Below are 20,120 nucleotides of genomic sequence, written 5' to 3' on the forward strand. Positions count from 1 at the left end.
GTCGCCAGGATTCAAAACGCCGACCTTATAATCGGCAAGCCGTAGGCTCAGTGGTTTAGACCACAGCCCCACCCATGTCCCTGTGACTATGGGTACTAAAGAGGAAAAACTATAATTCACCCAGTAAGTGAAGCATCTGTAAGGTCACTTCTACAATTAGAGCAGCAAAAATATTCTAGCTCTCATCTGTAGTCAGTACAGGAGCCATCTCCAAGGTGCCAAGGTCCCTTCCCCCTCCCTAAAATATTTCAGGGGGCTTCCCTCGCCCAAAGTTGATGGGCATTGTGTGTGTGCCATGTCATGTGATTAGTTTTATGGGGCAGGGCTTACCTCCATATTTTATTCAAGTTGCCATCACTGGTACTCCTGTACCACATTTAGAGGGAACAAGTGGCTTCAACTTGTTTAAAATGTTACAGATAAGATATGTTTACTATTACTATTATTATTAAAATCTGCACAAGATTTTTAAAACCTAGTCATGCCTGCTTTTACATTTCAACCACACACACATTGGTATGAGGCCCCCACATAGGTCAACATGGCCATTGCCCTGAGAAGGGGTCCCCATCCTGGCTTTAAATGAAGCTTACTATTTTTGCTCGAGTATTGACATTGTTATCTGTAACCGTGAACTTTGAATTGTCTAATCCACCAACTAAATTGATCTACAGATGTTTGCTTCTCCTTCAAGGGGTTCACTAAAAGCAATCACTTAAACATCGTCCTTCAATATTATTAGCATTTATTCCAATTTACCTTTCCTCCAAACAGCATAGGGGTTTGCAAATGTGTGGCCACCTGTAGGAGTGGAGAGGCTAAGGGGGCAATTACTCCCCAAAACAATATTTATTTCCCTTTTTTCGTTTAAAAATAAAGAGTTAGATTCTAGCATTTGTAGAACCCGAGATATGAAGCAAAATATAAAGGTATTAATCTTTGTATTTTTTATTTTGGTGTGAACCTAGTCTGTTCTCCCCTTTTCCTCCCCACCCCTGGCTTCCCATGTACACCCAGTTGCCCTTCCCCTAATTTTTATTTCCCCAAAACAGTTTAAGCAGACAGGATGTGACTGATCTGACCTCAGCAAAGTTACCCTTCGTGATTCTAGTGAAATTGATTAGGAGAAAAGGAGGTAGAGCCTGCGAAAGGAGGGGTGGAATAAAGAGTGAGCAGAATAAGACAAAATGCAAAATTAGAATAATAGATTTGAAGCAATAAACCTGATTGCGGTATTTTTGCACTGCTCATGAATTATTTCTCCTTTCAGTTCTTCTGGTCACTTCCTTAAGTGCTCCATCTGTTATTTCCACACACTTGCAGACTGCTCTGCATCAAAATATTTCTTTTGCATTAAATTAAATCAGACTTGTTTTTACAGTGTCACTAAATCATGTGAAGAACGGCAACATCGTCATTATTGTTGTTAACAAGACTGCTAGTGTTCATTGAGTGTGTGCGTGCATGCACACACACAGAATACATAGTGTTTTAAAACTTATTTTGCGAATATGAAAAATGGGCTCCTTCAGGAGCAGGGTTCTTGCGCCTAGCTGATCTCTCAGGAGAACTGATCCAAGTACCAGAATATACACTGACGGAAATAAAATGAGTTTAAATATAATTTCCTCCCTTGTTGGTAGCAGTGGCTATTTTTTGTAATGTAAACATCCTACTCCTCGTAATCCAATAAGGACCCGAAGGTAGCATCTGTTTTTTTGAAGAAGCAGCTCCTCGTGACCATGAAGCTGTTTTAGTGCAAATGCTAAGACCAGTTGTGTAATTTGGAACAGCAGCAGATGTTCTTGTGCAGGGGTAGGCAACATAAGGCCCATGGGCCAGATGCGGCCCAATCGCCTTCTCAATCTGGCCCATGGACAGTCTGGGAAACAGCATGTTTTTACATGAGTAGAATGTGTCCTTTTATTTAAAATGCATCTCTGGGTTATTTGCGTGTCAAGGTCCCCAAGTCACCCCCCAAATAATTCACAACGCACACTTAATTTTTGTTTAAGGTTTTTGGCATAATTTTGGCCACAACTTTATTTAAATACAAAACTGTGAGTGGTTGTTTAGGCATTGGTTAAGACTATCTGTCCCCCCACCTGGGGCAGAACTGACTTCCGGGCACCACCGAAAGACAGTGCGGGGGAAAGCAAGTCGGGGAGAAATGGAGCTGAGTCACAGACCCTCAATTCTCATCCGCATGCTCCTCGAAGGCTTGCCAGCCCTAGTCCCATTCCAGGGATTGGACGAAAAGATGGCAAGCCCCAGGATTCCTTTAACGGAATTCCCTTTCCGCAGCAACCATGGAGGGGCAGGCCCAGCCTATCCTAACCCCTCCTCCACCAATTTATAACCAATGCCTAACCGCAACCTTACAAGTTGTGACGATTTGCTACGCAGTAGGCAAAAACCAAATGGCCCAGCCAATCAGCCAGATGGACAAAATTCCTACCAGGCCCCTGCCCCAACGGCAGACGACCCCATGACAGGCATAGCAAGGTCAATGCAACAACCCCTTACTCAAGGGCGGGTGGGCGGGTGATCCGTTGCACACAGCAAAGAGAAAGCTCCAGGCTGCGTGCAGAGTATTTAAACATTTTACCCCTCCCACCAAAATTGCAACATAACTTTTACCCCAGCAACCCAGTGAACCAATCACTGCCCCAGGCCATCTTTAGAGACCCTGCCTGGTAACAGAGGGGTGGCTCAGCAGACCCCACCGCAACACGTGCTCTCCATGAAAGAGAACACGCTTTGTGGGACATAGGAATTTGTTCTTTCTTTCTTTTTTTTTCCAAAATATAGTCCAGCCCATGGCTGAAAAAGTTTGCTGACCCCTGCTCTTGTGGAAGCAGAGGTGGGGAAAAGCACATATAATATGTAATGTTTTAATGAGATTCTGTGTTTAAAGCACGACAGACCTAGCCAAGGGTTTGTGAATCCATGGGTTAAAAAAAGTAGACAAGAGTTAAATTAAAATATTGTATAAGTGAATGATTGCATTTTACTTACTCATGGTCATTAGCAAATTATCCAAATCATAGCATTACTATGGATGGGTTACTCACAGTTCTGAAGAATTTAGAATTTGGGTTGAAATGTTTTTAGGTCTTCATTCTGAAGTCTTCCTTGATGCCGACACTTTCTGAAAACTCCATGATGTCCTCAGCTGGGCTTTCCTTATCCACAGGAAGTCTAGGAAGTAGTCTGCCATGTTTCTGAGATCTGCTCATTGTTGTGAAGTTATTCTTTTACTTCACGGGACGCAGGTGGTGCTGTGGGTTAAACCACTGAGCCTTGGGCTTGCCAATCAGAAGGTCATCAGTTTGAATCCCCACGATGGGGATTTCCAATTGTTTTTCAGTTCAACAATTACTTTGCTAAAATACATATTTTATTATGTGCAAATGGCTTTAGATACCTATTAGGTCCATAAATTACCATATAGCATATATTCAACAGGGACGCTGGTGGTGCTGTGGTCTAAACCACTGAGCCTAGGGCTTGCCAATCGGAAGGTCGGTGGTTCAAATCCCTGCAATGGGGTGAGCTCCCGTTGCTGGGTCCCAGCTCCTGCCCACCTAGCAGTCCAAAAGCACGTCAAAGTGCAAGTAGATAAATAGGTACCACTCCGGCGACTGGACTTAACTTTCAGGGGTCCTTTTTACCCATATTCAACACACACAAAACAGCAACAATTTGTTGTTGACAAAGGACAGCTGGACATATAAAGGGCCCCGTTACCTTCAGTAGCTTAGGGCCTCATCAAACCTAAATCCGTCCCTGGCTTTCTGTAGCATCTTTTTGAGTTACAATCTGTATTGAACAGCTTTCTGTGACCGAGTGAATATCTTCAGTCATCCAGGAAAAGCCAAGGGAGCATTTCCATTTGCATGATTCCCGTCTCCCAGGCTCTTGTCCCAGATGTGTGCAAGTGTGCCAGCAGCATATCCGAGGAGGCCTGAGTTGCTGGTGTGCTCATGTTGCTGGATATGGCTGGGTGCAAGTGGCATGTGCTTTATTCCAAGCAGCCGTAAGGATTACCAAAATGGGAAAGCACTGCCCTTGTGTATCAGCATGCCTGCTTTCAGAGCAGTAACCACAAATTTCCGATTAAATTCTTTTGGTGGATGCACTATCCAGACTATGCTCTTAAGCTCTCCTTTTAAAATGGCAAGCTGGCAGGAAATTCTGTAGAGAAAGAAGCGTGCCATGCTGGCGCTTGTGAAACCTATGGGCCTTGTCTAGACCTCGGTGAGATCGATATTTTGAGGGAAACGGCCACCAAAATTTCAATTGCAACTTTTGGAATAGGCATTTATTATACTGAGCTGCTCTTTTCATGCCTATGACAATTGCTTCGATGCATTGTTGATGGCTGTGACCAGTCCACTGAGCTGGCGGCGGTCTGCTTTTCTCTTTTTCCCTGCGTATTGTGTTGGCCACCTGTGTAAAAGGCATGACACACGCATCATAGCAGACCAGATTAGACATTGCAGTGCAAATCCTTTTCTTCTTTTTCTTTGTTTTTGAGCTGTCAGAGATTGAGGCTTGAAGCAACTTCGTTGAAAAATGCTTCTGCCCCATAGCCACCTGAGGTGAAGACCCAAGACGACACTCACACATGCTCATTCTGCAGATGACACAGAGAAACAGGCCGGGAGGCAGGGAAATAGTGTCTCCTCTCAAGTCTGCCCCTAAAGCAATTGCTTGAGATCCCTGAGCTCATAAACCCTGTACTTCTGCGGAGCAAATAACACACAAATGAGGTCTAAACTTGCACTATGTTTCTCTCTATATTTCTGGAAGTGGCTTTTACAGTGTGTGAGGGTGCAAATATAATGCGGCTATTAACAGTTGGGGCAATGTCAATAAAATGGAACAAACTGTCATGTGACTGCAGCCCAAATCTTCTGAATCCTTCTTATTCCAAGGCTGGCTCCATGTGAGAAGGAAGCATTTCAGTGTGTGCCTGACTTGCATTTTGCAGGAGTGTTTGGCATTTGCTACAAGGGTGTGTTTTCAGTGTATCTGATGTAAAAGTATCCCATTTTCTAGTCTTCAGTTATGTACATATACATTCTTATCTTTTCATCAATCATGAGAGAACCTTAATGATTTGGATACCGCCTGCTGGAGAGTTAGACAGGAGTCATATAATTGAGGAAGGGCATGAGGATTACTTCTAAAGTATTTTTAAAAGCACTGTACCAATCTACCGTATTTTTTGCTCTATAAGATGCATCAGACCACAAGACACACCTAGTTTTTGGAGGAGGAAAACAAGAAAAAAAAATATCCTGAATCTCAGAAGCCAGAACAGCAAGAGGGATCGCTGCGCAGTGAAAGCAGCAATCCCTCTTTCTGTTCTGGCTTCTGGGATAGCTGCGCAGCCTGCATTCGCTCCATAAGATGCACACAACACTTCCCCTTACTTTTTAGGAGGGAAAAAGTGAGTCTTATAGAGCAAAAAATACGGTATATTTTAAAAGGATTGTTTAAACATGTAAAATAGAGAATGATAGATTTGCCCAGGAAGCAACTACACTGTATTCTGGTCTTACCTTTCATAAAATGTTAGTAAAAGAGAATTGCAGAAAAATATTTTATTTGGTATCTGGGAAATTCTTCCAGGGAGCCATTTAATCCCTAAGTATTTCTTTGGTATTACAGGAAAACACTGACTCACTCGTGATTTTCAGTTCTTCTTGCAGATGTAATCCATCTGTATTTGGGATTTATGTTTGCATGGAGTGTCAACAGGAATTATGGGCCAATGAGTTTTGTTAAGAAATACACAGAACAGGGAGGAATCTTGCCACAGTGATGCCTTTGTCTACACAGGTTTAACATCTACACTCTCATTCAATATATATATACGTGGGTATGTGGAACTCCCTGCTAACTGCTTATAAATATTACAATATGGAATGAATGAATGAATGAATGAATGAATACATAAAACTTTCACCCATCTATATTTTGCTTACACCATTTTGCTTTACATCATTTGTTGTTGTTTTTTAAAAGCCACAGTTTTGAAAATAAAAGATTGGGTCGTAGATGCCTGGTTAGGCAGGTCATAAATCAATGTAGATGGGCAGTTTGAGGGGTGGGGCAGAATTATGCTGAAAAACTAAATGTATTTTTAAAGAGTTTAACAGAAACCACACACACACATTTCCAGCACAGCTATGAAGACTAGAAGCTAGGAGATGCTCAGACTTTCATAAATATTGAATATTGTTTTACCATATGCTGTGTGATAAGTGATGCCAGTTTTAGACAAATAAATGAAATTAATGATTGAATACTGTAATAGGAATAATATTATGGATCACTGATGGCAGTCCCCAGGCCATAATAAGACTGATAAGTATTCATGGGTATAGTTGCTGAGCGAAGCCTAGATTTCTTGGTGAAGTAATACTTAAGGTTCCGACACAACAGCAAGAAATTGGATGTATATTTTTAAAATTCCAACTACTGTAAAAGAAGCTGGTTGGTTAGTCATCAATTCCCAGGACATTCTTGTAGAAGTGATCATAACATTGACCAAAGTCTAATATTAAGTAATGCCTTTCCCTTCATTTTTGCAAAGGGAAGAGAAATTTACAAAGGTTGCTTTTCTACCAGTGGGAGATTTGAATTTGAACTTTGCTGGATGGGCCAAGAGGCAATTATCCCAGCAGGCGGAAAATTTTGGCTGAGTTTCAAAAAATCCCTTCAGTCCTTTGGCTGTCTGATGGAAACATAGATTAAATGAATGTCCATTTAGAATCAGAACATTGCAGTGCCTATGGAAATACATTTTTTTCCCAAGGCAGCAGTGGTAAGTGGAGAAGACTGACTTCCCATTTACGACTTCATCAAATGGAGCAACTGGCCAGTGGGAAACCCCTCAAGGGTTGCATCCTGTGCTATGTAGATGCACTGAAGGAAGCAGTGTTCAAAACTCCCCTTGTTCTAGATGCATTTTGCAAGAGGGAATTTCCTTAGGGAGAGCAGTTTCTGAGTTTTGGGTACAGTACCACGCCTAAGATTTCCATTTAAAACTGCAGGGTGGAAGAAAAGGAGGACCTTTTTCTGCCTCCAAACTTCCAGCTACTCTTCGAAGACTGGAGAATAGACCCTCTTAAGAATATTAAGGGGGTGGGCAGAGAAAGGACTAGACCATGTGAAAAATGAACATAAGATTTTAGCTACAGTTCATTCGTTTTCAGCTTTGTATTCTTGTTATTAAAAAGTGCATCTAGCCATTCCATTGTTCCACCCATAACTTATGTTTTAGGTGCCATTTAGCTCCTAGCTTTCACAGCTCAGCTTCTAACACTGAAAGGAAGAAACTCGGCTGAGCTGCACTTCCCACACTTTGAGGCTCATGTGCAATTAATTAGATCTCCTATGTGCCACATGTGAAATTGCAGAACACCAAGGTGGAAAATCTGGACTTCTGTCTGGCTTCCTTAACCATGCAACCACATCTTATTTATTTATTTTCACAACACCTTTCTTGAGAGAACATGAAAATATATTGCACAAAACTTGTCAGAAAACGTCCACTGTGATCTCTGTGGTGTTTTTTTTTGCTGATGTTGCTTTTCACAATGACAGTGCATTAGTGGTGCATTTATCCTCAACCATCATTTTATTTTATTAGTTGTTCTGACATGCATTATTGCCATCTGGAGGGACAAAAAATATGGTGTGTGTTAAGTTGTGGGTAGACACAGCAGAGGATGCAGCGATTTCTCCAAAGCAGCTCTTTATTTGTAAGCTGGAACAGAACTGAACTGAAGGGTTCAGTCAGCCTGCTTATATAGAGCTCCAGTACAACGTAACTGTAACAATTTTCTAAAACTATCCAATCACTGAATGTCAGTTTCGATCCCTTATTTGCATAATTATCTACAGTATCCCCCTGCTGGCCCAGGGTGAGAACTTCAGTACATAACAGTGTGAAAAGTAACAGAATTTTAGGAAGACACCATGGGACATGCCCCTCTTGCAAATGAAAGCCTTTTCAGGTACAAATGCTTCATCAGCCAACCTTGATCAATTCTTCATCAGTCAGACTTGTAAGAATTAATATGAGAAGGATGCAGTTCAATTTCTTAACAAGCCAATCTTACATGTAAACAAATACAAACGCTGTAGAAAATATGCTGTGGATCAGTGCTCATATGATAATGTAGTCACTGATCAGCATTGAACGAAACAGATTGGTTATCCGGAAACTCTGTTCCGGCGATATTTGGTGACAGATTATGTATATATAGAACTTTTGAATTATTCTACCACAACTGGTGAAGGTTTAGAGACTTTGGTTGTAATTTCTGATCATTTGTATTAGTCTACAAATAGTGTTTAGTGCCATTGTTATTGGCCATCGTGTTGTGTTATATTGTTCAGCTTGTCTATATTGCTACACAGGGGTCTGTTTATGGATTACCATTAAGAGAGTAGAGCACAGAAGGCTAACCCAAGCACATGGTAGTTTCCCATGTTCAGGGTGGTTGTTGTAATGTATAGAAAAGCAACCAAACGATTCAAGTCCTACTCTCTTGGGAGTCTGTAAAGTGTTGCAGTCCAACAACAGAGGAATCATGTCAGTCTGTCTGTCATATGTTTTGTCCATCAGACATGCATGTGGGAAAACAGGGGTCCACCTCTAGATGCTGCCAGCATTTGATGTGCCTGTAGCCTGATGAATGCTGATCACAAACAGGCTTAAAAAGGAAAGCAAAAGTTGGTTTCAGCCAAAGCCTCTTTAAAAGCCATGATGTGCAAAACACAGGAAGTCTGTGGTTAAGCAGTATGTGGAGCAAAACCTCTCCAAGCCCACAAGCTATTACATTAACTGTCTTTCATCCCTGATTCCAGTTTGCACCCTGTCACAGAATTGGTTTTCCTGGATGGCCTATGCTCCAGCCTTGTCTTAACAGAGAACCGAGCTGGGTCTCATTGCTTGAAACTTGGCATCTTGCTCAGTTCTGCGTAGGTCTGTGACTCAGAGCAAAAATTCCCTGTTCTTTTGTGCATTTCAAGACAAGTGTATTACCAGAGCAGAGCAGGCTGCTTGCAAAGCCCTCCTCTGGACTGAGCCCATGCTGTCGGTCTCTCCACTACTGACATTCATCCAAATTCTGCTGTAACTGAGAATATATAGAAGTTATCAGGAGACTTGGAAGATGTAAATTTCAGCTGGCCTTCAAGGTAATTAAAAATGACACTTTCTCAATGTGCTGGATATGTGATCAGAGAGCAGAATAGGGATGGCTGAACCAGACTCCAACCTAGGAAATGGCGCTGATAGGAAGGTCATGGAGTGGGGGCGAAGTCACAGACTTGTACTCCTGGGAGAGAACCTGGACATGGGCCATCTAGGCCAGCTGGTTTATTGAGGATAGTGATTTACCTACAGACAAGATGAGTGGTCGCTGCTGTCATTGTATGGACTCCTAAGGGTTGCTGAGCACGTGTGTTTCATCCCAGTCCTCTCACATAAATATATGTATTTGAAGCAAATCATCACTTGCAAGACACATAGATTTCTGAGGTCAATCAAAAAAAAAAAAAATCACCTCCAAAGTCATGAAAAGTCAAGCAACTGTTCAGCTGGGAGGGTCTGATTAAGATTCCAGAACGATTCCAACATATATACTTCAGGGACATTACTTATCCTGCTCAGTATTAGGAATTACCTTTCTTATATATCATTTGCTCAGTGTTTCAGACCAAGGGTGGGGAACCTGCCGTCCTCCCCAAGGTGTTGGGCTACAGCTCCATTGGCCATTTGGAGGGCCACATGTTCCCCCTGTCTGACTCAAAACTCTTTAATGTGTTTGCTTCTTTAAAGCAGAGAGCTTATTAAATGTGTGCCTGACTTTGACTTCAGGGACACAGAATTGCTCATGCTTGGTACCGTCTTTCGCCGAAAGTAAGACATTCCCCCAAAATAAGACCTACCGTATTTTTTGCTCTATAAGACTCACTTTTTCCCTCATAAAAAGTAAGGGAAAATGTGTGTGCATCTTATGGAGTGAATGCAGGCAGCGCAGCTATCCCAGAAGCCAGAACAGCAAGAGGGATTGCTGCTTTCGCTGCGCAGCGATCCCTCTTGCTGTTCTGGCTTCTGAGATTCAGAATATTTTTTTTCTTGTTTTCCTCCTCCAAAAACTAGGTGCGTCTTGTGGTCTGGTGCGTCTTATAGAGCGAAAAATACGGTACTTCCAGTTTTGCCTCTCGCTGTAATATAAGGCATCCCCTGAAAATAAGACCTCCCTGATAATAAGGCCTCCCCCGAACATAAGGCCTCCCTGGAATATAAGGCCCCCGAAGCGACCGTAAGGCACCTGACTCCTCTGGACTGTAGCGGCGGACGCCGCCACGCAGCCCACTGATTGGCCGCAGTGCAGCCGGAGCTGTTCAGGCAGTGTGAGGTCTCTTTAAATCAGAGATCCCGTGCCGCCGCCAAGACAAGCTGCCGCCTGCTGCTCACTCTGCCCTGATGGAGTCTGGCTGGCTCACAATTAGACAATAAATGTGTACCGTATACTTCATGAAAAATAAGACAACTCCTGAAAATAAGACCTACCGCATCTTTGGGAGTAAAAATTAATACAGTGGTACCTCGCAAGACGAAATTAATTCGTTCTGCGAGTTTTTTCGTCTTGCGAGTTTTTCGTCTTGCGAAGCACGGATTCCCTGGGTATTAACGGTTTTAAGAAAAAGGAAACAAACTTGCAAGACGTTTTCGTCTTGCGAAGCAAGCCCATAGGGAAATTCGTCTTGCGAAGCAACTCAAAAAATGAAAAACGCATTCGTCTTGCGAGTTTTTCGTCTTACGAGGCATTCGTCTTGCGAGGTACCACTGTATAAGACACTCTTATTTTCAGGGAAACAGGGTAGCTCAGTATATACAGCCCAAGATGGGTGGAGTCGCTGCAGAGCTGTTAAGAAACAACAGTGAGGTTGCACCAATGGCGGGCCTTGGTGTCTCAGATTTCAGGGGTGCCCAAGTCCAGTGCTCCCCACACCTCTCACCTTCTATTGGACATAACAGTGGTTATGCTGCAGCACCCCAGAAGCTCTGTTCCTGATGCGACCGTACCAGTTGAGCATCCCTAGAGCCACCGTTGGGTTGCACAGTGCTTGAGAGTTAAGTGGGTGGGTAAATGGCTTGAGCATTTTGCTGTACTTAAAACACACCCTTGCTCGCCCTGACTGATCCACTTGCCTGTACCCTCTGTGTCTTGTCGATTTTTTGGCTGTGTGTCATATTTAACAGCCCCTGGCTATTTTAGGCACTAAATAGATAAGTGATTTGGATCCCTCGACAACATCATTTCTCAACATGCAAATCTGGCTGTGTGCCCTTCGCATTTATACACAACGTTGTAGAGGATCACATGAGCCACTGTGGTGCTTATTCTTTGTATAGACACCCACCCACTTTGCCATCTGATTCTACTCATCTAAATTCAGGGCTGATCCAAGGAGATTTGGTGCCTGAGGCATAAAATCCAAGGGCTCCTCCTCACCCTTATGATAAACTTCTAAAAATCACCCAGACGGGTGGTGGTGCACCAAATTATTCTGCTGCTTTAAACAACACATTAAAATTCAAATAGCATCATCTATACTCATTGTCTAAAACACTGTGATTGTTTTCCAACTGTTGCCATCATTTTGGTAATGCCTACAGGTTGTTCACCATCCCCAGTACATTTGCAAGATCTCTCTCTCTCTCTCTCTCTCCTCCATTGCACCTTCTGCTAGACTGCTCTCTACCCTCCCTTCCATCCTCAGGCAGTTTCCATTGACATGGCCCCTCATCTACCCATAGTGCCTCGCCTTGTTTTGCTCACATGAAGGCAGATCAATAATAATAATAATAATAATAATAATAATAATAATAATAATAATTTATTTATACCCCACCCATCTGGCTGGGTTTCCCCAGCCACTCTGGGCAGCTTCCAACAAAATATTAAAATACAAATATTAAAAGATCAAATGGAAGGACGGACATTGTTACATTCAGCACAAGCGCTTCAAGTTGATGACCAACCATTTTGCAGAGATGAGCAGTGCAGGTCTAAGACTAGAGCAAGGGAACTTAGTTCCTTGTTCTGAGGTTCAAACGAGATGTGATGGTGCCAGCCATGTTTGTTCATGCTTCTGCCCTTGAGTATAAAGTGGGAATGGGTATCAAATGTTGCTCCAGGCTTCTCCTTGCCCACTGCCCCACATGCTGGCAAACTGGGATAAATGTGCCTGAAGAGGAGGATTCATCTCTCCTCACCTGTGCATGTTGGCAATCTGCAGTTTAGTAGCGCTGCAGAGAGCTTGCTGGGGAGACCATGCATTAAAAAGGGACTCAAAAATAACTTTAACAAGGTTTTAATAACAAAAACAAAAACTCCTTATACACTAAATACATCAACAACAAACCAGACCCAACCACCAACCCATTCCCCAGGGTAATGGGAGCGCTAGGTGCTGCTCCTTATATACTATACCCAATTGCTGACCCAGCTTGATCAACACAGCTCAGCAGCACCTGCTATGTTTCACAGCTGTAAGACCGGGTCTCGTTATTTGCCCTGGCCCTGGCCCTTAAAGACATACACAACTTGTGAAATAATAATGAACCTTCACATTTTAAAGTGACCATTCAACAGTGCATCCCATTTGATGTTAAATCTAGTTTCCTTTGGTTTGATTTATCCATGATCCAAGCACACGCGGCTGCCACCAGTATGTCTAGTTAGGTCCTCCGTGTAAAATGTATTCAAGGCTAGGTTAAGATCCTAGTCCTTAGGACATTTAGTCTGGCATTGTAAACAGTCATAGTTGAGAGGAGAACGTAAGCCAAAATATTCAGGTTCCGTTCAGGTCTGAATGAACTTGGCTTGTTTCAGTAGATTCTTCGGTATGTGCTACTTTTTGCTCCTTAAACAGTGATACGATTCTTATCAGTGGAAGTTCAAAATGACCTGATAACATTTGTGGATCTCTGGGATATGCCTGAAAACCTTGTGCTGTTCAAATCAGTGTCTCATACAGCCAATTCTGCTTCCCCTCTCTCTTGTTTTTACTATATTTATATGTCAAAACAAAAAAAAATTCCTTCCAGTAGCACCTTAAAGACCAACTAAGTTAGTTCTTGGTATGAGCATTCGTGTGCATGCACACTTCTTCAGATACACACTGTATCTGAAGAAGTGTGCATGCACACGAAAGCTCATACCAAGAACTAACTTAGTTGGTCTTTAAGGTGCTACTGGAAGGATTTTTTTTTGTTTTGACTATGGCAGACCAACACGGCTACCTATCTGTAACTATATTTATGTGTACATGCTCCCCACCCTCTAAACACACATTTCTGAATTATTTATTGCCTATAGATTGGCATGAGAAATGACTGAGCAGAGACTGAAATGGGAACTTCTGAGTTAGCCTATGGCAAGTTGAATTTTGAAAGCACCCATTCACTTTATAATAGAAGCAGAACAAGTATTTTGAAGAAAGAAAAATCACATTCAGCGTAGATGTCGATTAGCTGTTTCACGTTGTGCCTGTGTGTTATAAATGTTATGCATCGTCCTGTGTGTGTGTACAGAATCATAATTGGGAGAATTAAAGGGTGGCTTGCCCCCTTACGCTTTTCCATACAGAGATTATCCTTCAAGATTGTACAGAGGTTTTAATCCCCCAACCTTCAGAAGGATCTAGAAAATGTGTTCCTCTTTGGAATTTCTAACGTACCATTTACAGGACCAGCCTGTCGAGGAGGTGAGGCTGTTGCCTCAGGGTGGCAGATCCAGACTGTGTGTGTCCTCATGCATGTGCCCTGCCCACTGCCACCTGCCTCCTGCCTGGCAGACAGCAGCGGGTGAGTGGGTGCAGAAAGGAGAAAGGGAAGGAGCAGCTTTCAGGGTTTGAGCCACTTTCAAGATTTTAGCCTTCTCTAAAGAACACAAAGGGACGCGGGTGGCACAAGGGACACAGGTGGCGCTGTGGGTTAAACCACAGAGCCTAGGACTTGCCAATCAGAAGGTCGGCGGTTCGAATCCCCGCAACGGGGTTAGCTCCCGTTGCTCAGTCCCTCTCCTGCCAACCTAGCAGTTCGAAAGCACGTCAAAGTGCAAGTAGATAAATAGGTACCACTCTGGCGGGAAGATCAACGGCGTTTCCATGCGTTGCCCTGGTTCTCCAGAAGCGGCTTAGTCACCCAGAAGCTGTACGCTGGCTCCCTCGGCCAATAAAGCGAGATGAGCGCCGCAACCCCAGAGTCGGCCACGACTGGACCTTTACCTTTATCTTTAGAGAACACAAGGGAACCTCCAACTTCATCTCCACATCCAAGATTCCTGCATTGGGATAGAAAAGCTGAAGGGTTGTTTTTTGTAAGGCTTTCACCCATCTAAGCACAACCAGGACTAGACTGGCTTAGCTTCAGGAAAGGGGTGGCCTCAGGTGCATTCAGGCGATATGGCTTCATGTGCCTTAAAGAGACACTTCTCTCTCTTTCTCTCTCTTGTGCATAGCTGGTATAGTTGAAGTGACAGCAATCGATGATGATGATGATATTATATAATAATATAGTAAATATAATAATAATATAGCTATCCTGCAATGAGCACAACCAAGTCCATTGCGAAATTAAACACCATACTTAACTTCCTTAAGATTTTTTCTTGTTGTTGTTGTTGTTGTTGTTTAGTCGTTTAGTCGTGTCTGACTCTTCGTAGCCCCATGAACCAGAGCACGCCAGGCACTTCTGTCTTCCACTGCCTCCCGCAGTTTGGTCAGACTCATGTTTGCAGCTTCGAAGACACTATCCAACCATCTCATCCTCTGTCGTCCCCTTCTCCTTGTGCCCTGCATCTTTCCCAACATCAGGGTCTTTTCCAGGGAGTCTTCTCTTCTCATGAGGTGGCCAAAGTATTGGAGCCTCAGCTTCAGGATCTGTCCTTCCAGTGAGCACTCAGGGCTGATTTCCTTAAGAATGGATAGGTGTGATCTTCTTGCAGTCTATGGGACTCTCAAGAGTCTCCTCCAGCACCATAATTCAAAAGCATCAATTCTACGGCAATCAGTCTTCTTTATGGTCTAGCTCTCACTTCCATACATCACTACTGGGAAACCCATAGCTTTTACTATACGGACCTTTGTTGGCAAGGTGATGTCTCTACTTTTTAATATGCTGTCTAGGTTTGTCATTGCTTTTCTCCCAAGAAGCAGGCGTCTTTTTATTTTGCGGCTGAACATGGAGCCCAAGAAAGTAAAATCAAGAAAGTGATCATGGAGCCCAAGAAAGTAAAATCTCTCACTGCCTCCATTTCTTCCCCTTCTATTTGCAAGGAGGTGATGGGATCTCCTTGCAAATCAGTGGCCATGATCTTCATTTTTTGATGTTGAGCTTCAAACCATATTTTGAACTCTCCTCTTTCAGTCTCATTAAATGGTTTTTTAATTCCTCCTCACTTTCTGCCATCAGTGTTGTGTCATCTGCATATCTGAGGTTGTTGATATTTCTTCCGGCAATCTTAATACCAGCTAGGGATTCACCCAGCCCAGCCTTTCACATGATGAATTCTGCATATAAGTTAAATAAGCAGGGAGAGAATATACAGCCTTGTCGTACTCCTTTCTTAAAGAAAACCTATTATGGTCATCTTACCAACATGCCCTGCTTCTATAGCAAGCTCAGTACCAGTTATTGCAGACTAGAGCGTACAGCATTTGTAGAGTCTTTAACCATTCATCATAGTAAGAGGCCACTGTGAGATGACTGAGGTCTTATCTTGCAAGCATCCAAGAATGTTTTCACCTCTAAGATGTTGAAAGAGAAAGAGTGGAGGAGAAAGAAAATAGACTTTACACCTCTGTGTCCCCTGCAGGGTCTTCATACCTTTGAGCTAAGGAAATGGCCAGAGAAGTGGTCCAATTTACACCTACAGAAAGAAGATCTAATTGTCAGGCAAAATAGCATGCTAATGAAGTTAAGGTCCTGCAGGTAGCAAGGAAGGACCCACTGGATAAACTGCCAGTAAAACAAAAGCCTGGGAATTGAAGGAGGAAATATTTGAGTGAGAAAGTATCAGAAGCAATTTAGTAAAATCCCCGTTGTGATTGCGTAATGTTATTTCTTGACTGATCCTTTATCTAATACTAGAAGAAACATAACAATGAGGAAAAGTGCCAGAAGCAAAGCAGGGAGAATGGGGAAATGGCACAGCCTGCCTGTTTAGGTCGCAAGCAAGTTTTAACTTATGCACCTAATATCTGCTGCTGTTTTTCTTGATCAACTACCGTAATATGTTTGGACCAAATCCAATTCTCATTTAAGACAAGAAGGAATTTAATTATGTTAATAAGTAGTGGGATTTGTGTACAGCTTACATTTTTGTCAAACTAGATCACCGGAGAACAAAAACAGAAAGTTATGAGCAGAAAACGATTTCATTCAAAGCAGACAGATCCTGAAACTCTTTAAATCACTCGTCTTGTAAATATTGAGTTGCATCAATCTTTCTTGCAGCCATTTTTGTTCCATTTCAGTAGATCTGACAATATCTGAAGCAGCAATTGGGATGGGGAGGAGAAGGGGGCTGGTATTCAGCTAGATTTTACTCAGAGTAGACCTGTTTACATCAATGGAGTCTACGCTGAGTAAAACTTAGCTGAATACCACCTTGAGCAGGCTTCCTCAAACTTGGCCCTCCAGATGTTTTTGTCCTACAACTCCCATCATCCCTAGCTGGCAGGACCAGTGGTCAGGGATGATGGGAACTGTAGTCTCTCAAATCATCTGAAGGGCTGAGGTTGAGGAAGCCTGACCTTGAGTATTCAACCTTCCCTCCATCACATACCATTTCCTCTATGAAAAATACTAAATTTAAGAGATGATTTTATTACCCTGTCTAGTTTGGTCCAAAGTCTCTAATTTTAATGCTCAGCTTATGAGTCTCCATTTTTAATTCTTTAGCCTCATTTTCAGCGGTTCCTTTTCTCAACATGTCAAAAGAATGCTACATGGAGGGAAATGATATTCAAACTGTTCTTCCAGAAACGACCCTTGTCTAATTACAGCAAATGCTGGAGTACAGTTACAGTCACTAGGAGAAATAATTGGGGAAAGCATGGAGGAAGTCCGTGAATGATTTTGTGAACAGGTGGGCAATGTTTGTACAAGTCATGTTCACAGCATGCCTCCATCCTTAAAACGAGATCCTAGAAGATCAACATTAAGTCCCGTGATTCTTTAAAGGCATTCATAATTTGGGGCTCTTGCCTGGTTTGGTTCTGTTATAAACTTAGCATTGTTTAAAAAGGCCATCTTTGTTTGTCCCCAAACTTGTCTTATCGTTAGCATTTGAGTTTTACCTTGGTATTGCTTGTGTCCTCGTGGTGCTAAAAAAAATCAAGATTAGATAATACAATGCATTGAAACTAATTAATTTATGGAAGTGGACTGAACTTGATTGAATTTGCATCGATTGAAACTGTGGCATTGCTGTGCTCTTCAGTTGCCTTTCATGGGTATTCTAGCAGGCATTGATTGAAGAGCTATTTTTTAAAAAATGTAAAAGCTGAAAGATGACTAAAACCCCATGGTGAGAAATAGAAGAGCTCTGCTGGATCAGGCCTTCTAGAGCCCATCTAGACCAGCATCTCCTTCTCACAGGGGCCAAACAGATGCCTGTGAGATAGCAGCAGAGCCGTCCCACTGCGGAATCCCTGCGACTGCCTCTCCTTCTCAAAGTCTGACTTAAGCCAGCGCTGCAAGGGTCGGGCATTAAATGTTGGCCTTGCACAGGGTGGATTATTGCCAAGGTCTGTCCTTGCTGCCTCCAACAGCAAGGGCGTTGGGCTGTGGGTAAAGGTACATGTAAAGGGACCCCTAACCATTAGGTCCAGTTGTGGATGACTCTGGGGTTGTAGCACTCATCTCACTTTATTAGCTGAGGGAGCTGGTGTACAGCTTCCACGTCATGTGGCCAGCATGACTAAGCCACTTCTGGTGAACCAGAGCAGTGCACAGAAACGCTGTTTACCTTCCCGCCGGAGCGGTACCTGTTTATCTACTTGCACTTTGATGTGCTTTCGAACTGCTAGGTTGGCAGGAGCAGGGACCGGGCAACAGGAGCTCACCCCGTCGCAGGGATTCAAACCGCCGACCTTCTGATTGGCAAGTCCTAGGCTCTGTGGTTTAACTCATAGAGCCACCCGTGTCCCTCAGGCTGGGGGTATCTGAGTTGAAATCCACAAACTCTTCTCATGCATTACTTGTGTGAATGGACAACACAGGTGACATGCACACTATGCATTTAAAGCACATGACTTTCCCCAAAGCATCCTGGGAACTGTACTTTGTTATGGCTGCTGGGGACCAATCTCTTAAGCTCTTTGGGGACCAAAGCACAGTTCTGGATTATTTGGAGGAAACCGAGTGCTTTAAGTGGTAGTTGGAGTACTGTAGTTAATTTCTGTCTGCCTTCCTATTGAGAAACCCCACGTGGTTTGGAATATAGCAAGAGAGGCTCTTTTAGGGTAGCATGACCAGTTCGGCTGCAGTGGGCACTGATGCCTCAGGGGTTGCTGCAACAATGATGTAGAATGGAGCGCAAGAGACCTGCGGGTGCGGGTAGCGTCAAGTTTGCCAAAGATTATAAGACAACGTAGTAGAAAATGCAAGATGTAAATAAAATAATGAACTAAAAGCTAAAGCAGTATCAAGCATCACCGTTCCATAGTAACATCAATATTCTGACAAAGTCTGCTAAAATAAAGATTGTTTAGATTAGAGATAAGGTCTTTGTTCATCAAATTAATTGAAAGTTTCTTGTCTTTCATCCTGCAGAAATGTATGAATCCAACAATATAATCACTTTCCATGGACTGACCAATAGTTCCAGTTACCACACATTCCTTTTGGATGAGGAGCGAAGTAGACTCTTCGTTGGAGCAAAGGATCACATATTTTCTTTCAACCTAGTCAACATCAAGGAATATCAAAAGGTACTTTTCAAGTTAGGTTTGATCTAGCTATATTACAGCCTTTCCCAACCTGATGCCCTCCAGATGTTGTGGAACACGACTATTTGCTGGCTGGGGTTGAGCTGTATTCTAAAACATCTGGAGGGGCAGATTTCTTCTGCATACAACCTATAAATTAAGAATGGATGGAAGTGCCTCCGAGTCCTCAGAGTGCATTTCCCTTAATGGTGAGTAACTACAGTCAGCTCCCACACGCCAGCAACTAGGAAAAAGATTTCCATATCTGTGAATACAGTTTTTGGACATTCATGAAGCCTAGAATTAAACACTGATTTTTGAAGTAAGTGATTCTTGCCTTGGACGCCCAACTCCCGTGTACAACCGCTGGCATGATACACAGGGCAAAGGAAATGTGTGATGGCAACATTGTTCTTTGTATATAGTAGAGCATAAAAAGTTTTTTAAAAATATTATCCCTTTGATCTTTTCTGACCTCCCTATGTACCTGTGTGGATAAGCCATATGCCAGCCTAGTCGCCTTCCACCTCTCCCCAGATCACCCTACCTGGATCCTAAATATGAATTTGTGCAAATATATCTCACAGCAGAATGACAAATTGCTTACCTGTTCCTGCTTTTTTTTTGGGGGGGGGGTCTCATCTGTATAGCTTCTTCACTGTTATTCTTCATCTTCATGCTTGGCCAGAAGGAACTGAAGTGATAGAGCAGGTATACATCGGGAGTTTTCCTGCTCAATAGTAGACACAGGTGTGTCTTCTCTTTAGTTAAATAATTCCAAAGATGTCTGGCCATCTTGTGAACCACTTGTATGGCCATCAGGTATCAGTCACAGCTAAACAATCTATTTTACCATCCTTATTGTAGGCATAGGCAAACTCCGGTGGTCAGGGATAATGGGAATTGTAGTCCCAAACATCTGGAGGGCTGGAGTTTGCCTATGCCTGCCTCATTGGCTCAGCCCTCGTTTGTAGCATCTGCTAAGCAAAATAGGAATGACAAGGGCTGATTCTCAGGCTAGTGGATCATTCTTGTGGCTTTAATAGTTGCACAGTTGCTAAGCATGTTCACAGAATCTTAGAGTT

At 42.9% G+C, this 20,120-nt stretch overlaps 1 protein-coding gene across 1 annotated transcript in view; it reads left to right on the forward strand.

The window, feature by feature from the left end:
• Nucleotides 1-20,120, forward strand: part of SEMA3A (semaphorin 3A) — a 185,658-nt gene that overhangs the window by 47,543 nt on the left and 117,995 nt on the right. Inside the window, exon 2 of the mRNA XM_081911733.1 lies at nucleotides 18,881-19,038. Coding sequence (XP_081767859.1) covers nucleotides 18,881-19,038 — 158 coding nt within the window. The remainder of the gene's footprint in view (nucleotides 1-18,880; nucleotides 19,039-20,120) is intronic.

Source organism: Podarcis melisellensis (genome assembly GCF_964234715.1).
Source record: "Podarcis melisellensis genome assembly, chromosome: 5".
NCBI lineage: Eukaryota > Metazoa > Chordata > Lepidosauria > Squamata > Lacertidae > Podarcis > Podarcis melisellensis.